Below are 3,832 nucleotides of genomic sequence, written 5' to 3'. Positions count from 1 at the left end.
TGCATTTTATCAGACCTACTCTCGGTTTTAAGGCGATGTCGTTTGTATCACCAGTCTGATAATCTAGAATACCAAAGACTAAACATACAACATTTTCTGTCGAGGCAGAGGTAAATAAAGGTTTAAATATAAGAGCGTACAGATCGTATGTGACGTGTGTAATCATAAATTTAGAATGTACAGAATTTTATGGCACTCTGTTTGGTATTCATAAGCGCACGACCTAATTTACACTAATTTCGTTATACGCGATCATAGCCGACTATGTGTGCGGTGTTTGTGTGTGTGTGTGTGTTGTGGATATAATAATATATAAATATAATATATAATAATGTAATGCGTTTTCGCTCGTTCCACGTGTATAACTGTGTAATGAATAAAAAATTAGCAAACAGCAGGGCCCGTTTGTCTGTTTTTAAAATTCACGAGATTGTTATAATATTTCAAAATCACAAATTTAAATTAATTTAACTGTTTAGTTCAAATTTTGTGTGTTTTTTTTCCGCGCATATTCAATATTCCGCGATGATTCAACACGCCGATTGTCAGCGGCGCGACTGCCATGGCGTTGGGCTGTCGAATCGGCTTTTAAAACGTCACTCTCTCGCACACCACCCACACTCATTCACCGCCGCGAGCGCACGTTCATGTCGAAATCAGAAATTCATGCAAAAAAAAAAAAATAATAATAATAATAAAAATAATGAGAAAGTAAAATAAAATAAAATAAAATCGGTGAACGGAACGCACAGAGATGGCGTGCTGGCGCGCGTTATTCCGATCACGTACTTGTTATCGTTGCGCATTTATATGTAGCTTTTCAAAGTTTTCCGGTCACCGAAAATCTCACGCGTCCTCGAACAAGGCGACTCTGCACGCGTGGCTTTTCTTGGCGTACGATTTATCCTCTGGATCTCTCTCGCTCTCTCTCTCTCACTCTCTACTACTCTCCCCCCTCCCCAATCCATGGTCCCATTTTCCCGAGCACAAGACTCTATCTCTACCCGTATCCCCAGCTCCGGTTTAATTTTCGGTACGACCAGTGGCGTATTTTCAAATTTTTCTGGGGGGGGTCCTCAGTTTTTACATAATTAATATAAAAAATGATATCTTATAATAGTTACGTCCTTATGAAGTTTTTGGAGGAAGTTGAATAAAATATATAATAGTATAGTCTTATGTAATATTATATATTTATATATTGTATTAAGCACTACATATGAAAAGTATTGTTATAAAATAAATTCCAGTCGTCTAGATTTTTTTGCCAACTCCTCTATCACTTCATCAACAGTGATTTCAAGATCCCTGTGAATATTTAACATAGCCAATCCGTTAAGTCTTTTCTAACAAAACAAAACAAAACAACCACAAATATTAGTTTTAAAATTAAAATGTCTTAATAATATTTTATTACCTCAGATATTGTATTTCGTAGATATGTTTTAATTCGTTTTAGTGATGAAAAAGTCCGTTCGTTTGAAGCCGTAGATATAGGAAGTGTAGACAAAATTTGAAATAACTTATTAACTCCTGGATATATGTCTGCATTACACAACTTCAGTGCATCAATTGAATTTTTTGGTTTTATTTCCAATTTTTTAAGTTTTCTTTGCCACAGTTGGAACTCTTCTATTATTGAATTATTACCATTTAAATCTTCTTCATAAAATACAGCTAATTTTTTGAATTCTTCTTTTGTAGAATTTTCGTCGAAAAGAGATTGAAAACTTGACAAAATATCAATATGATTAAGAAATCTAGATTTTAATTGACTTATAAAAGAGTCTAAGTATGGAATAAAAACCGATANATTGTGTACTTACTTAATATTGATCAAAATACAATAAACACTTGTTCACTGGTTCACACGTTACTCGTATAGTTGTTGAAGGCAAAATGAGACTAATAGAAAATGTGTAATATCTTATAAAAGCCACTAATTTATATTTTATTATACCTATCCATATATGGCTATTGGCTACACAAATATTGCTAATTGCTATACACACAAATCCATCCATAATCGTTTTTCTGTGTGATAAAGTTTATATTTCAAAGATACGGGTACTTGATACCTATTAATTTTATCGGTTTATCGCACTTCGTATAAGGTCGTTACATAGAAAAACTGTCGTCAGAATAACATTACTATAAATTTATAATACGTCTTATTACTTAAAACCATGCTATTATATTTTGTTCACGGGAAAAAACTATATCCGCGCGACCGAGCGTGCTTACATAAATCGGGTTCTGCAAATATGTAAGAATTTTAGTTTTTTTTTTTTTATGAGAGGTTCTGGGGGGGGGTCCAGTACCCCTGGACCCCCCCCGTAAATACGCCACTGGGTACGACAACTACAGAGCGTCTCTTCCACCGGTCTGGACCGGTTATTATTAATATTATATCGTATGTCTGCGCTGTTCGTAAAAATCTATGTATGCATCGGGGTGGTCGCAAACCGTTACCCCTCGTGTCGATGGGCGGTACGACGCCGACTTTCGTAATAATATTAAAACATCGCGTATATACACAGACAGGTATGGGTATAGGCACAATAACATGTAATAAGAGCCCTCGTTCTCCTCCTCCTCTTATATACAGGCGACTCGCATAAACAAATTATTATGATGCCAATCGGCAGCGGGGCGAGTTTAAGCCGCCGCAAAACGAGATAGCGGGTAAGTTATCACCTGTTATGTATGACACTAATCGGACATTATGTATAGTTAACGTTTTGAATTTCAATGCGTTGCACATATTGCGCACGTACATATATAGGTGGCGGAAACAAAACGGCGCCACGGGAAATTCTCATTGTTCCGCTTTCAACTCGCGCACCGCTCCGTATACCTGCACATCACCTATAATATCTGTACATATAGGACAGTTTAAATATATTATAATATATACACATTATACGCCTAGACCAATATATTGCGTATCGTACATCTGCATAATATATTATATTATACGGGTGCATGTGTATTACACGTTTATACGAATGTTATACCTATACTCCTGTGAAACACAATTATTTACCATCTACACGTCACATACTATGTATATATTTTATATATATATATATTATAATAATATGTACGCATATATATTATATATTACAGTGTGTTTGCGCAGGCGTGATGTATGTAGGTACATACCATCAAAATAATAATATAAACCATTATGTGGTTAATATTATATTTTTATTGTTATCATTTGGCGACCACTGATAAAATATGTGACCAGCTGACCCACAGCTATTTTCTTCGTTAGATTTAATTTTTTTTTCGTTAATACCTATTGTTATTTTAAAAAGATTGTATATATTGCATTATTATTTTATTCTCATATTATACCAAACCGTATTTAATTGAAGTTTGCATTCAATTCGGCCATAATACGTTTTTGTCTGTAACACAACAATGTATTGAAAACTATTTTATTATTGTTGATATTCTATTGTCAAGATAATATTGTATATGGACCAGATTGTAAGATTTAGTTCGTTACTGAAATATCTCCCAAAACAAAAATTTAATTACATTTCGAAAGAATAAAATCAGGGAAGTCGTCTTGCTGCACAGTATAGCCGTATATAATACATAAGTGGCGAGTGTATCTCCTCAATCATTAAGTCACTAATAGATTATAATTATTAAAATATTTTAAAAATTGAATTGTGTATAGTAATTTATAATATATTATTATGAATGAATAAAGAGATTCGAGTTCCTATGAATACGTAATATTAATTAAATTATGTAATATATATTGTCAAACATATAATATAAATATATTTATATTATGTTATTTAAAACTAAACTC

At 33.3% G+C, this 3,832-nt stretch overlaps 1 protein-coding gene across 1 annotated transcript; it reads right to left on the bottom strand.

Moving 5' to 3' along the window:
* Positions 1–1,169: 1,169 nt before the first annotated feature.
* Positions 1,170–2,024, bottom strand: LOC111040421 (52 kDa repressor of the inhibitor of the protein kinase-like). Its single transcript, XM_022324346.1, has 3 exons — positions 1,961–2,024; positions 1,418–1,821; positions 1,170–1,346 (listed from the first exon to the last, which is right to left on the bottom strand). Exons 1-3 carry the CDS (start codon positions 2,022–2,024, stop codon positions 1,233–1,235), a joined length of 582 nt encoding a protein of 193 aa, XP_022180038.1. The 3' UTR covers positions 1,170–1,232.
* Between the last annotated feature and the right edge of the window lie 1,808 nt (positions 2,025–3,832).

This window comes from Myzus persicae, unplaced genomic scaffold (genome assembly GCF_001856785.1).
Source record: "Myzus persicae strain clone G006 unplaced genomic scaffold, MPER_G0061.0, whole genome shotgun sequence".
NCBI classification, from domain to species: domain Eukaryota; kingdom Metazoa; phylum Arthropoda; class Insecta; order Hemiptera; family Aphididae; genus Myzus; species Myzus persicae.
The sequence above is the reverse complement of the archived record's forward strand: the minus strand, read 5'-3'. Positions and strand labels throughout refer to the sequence as shown.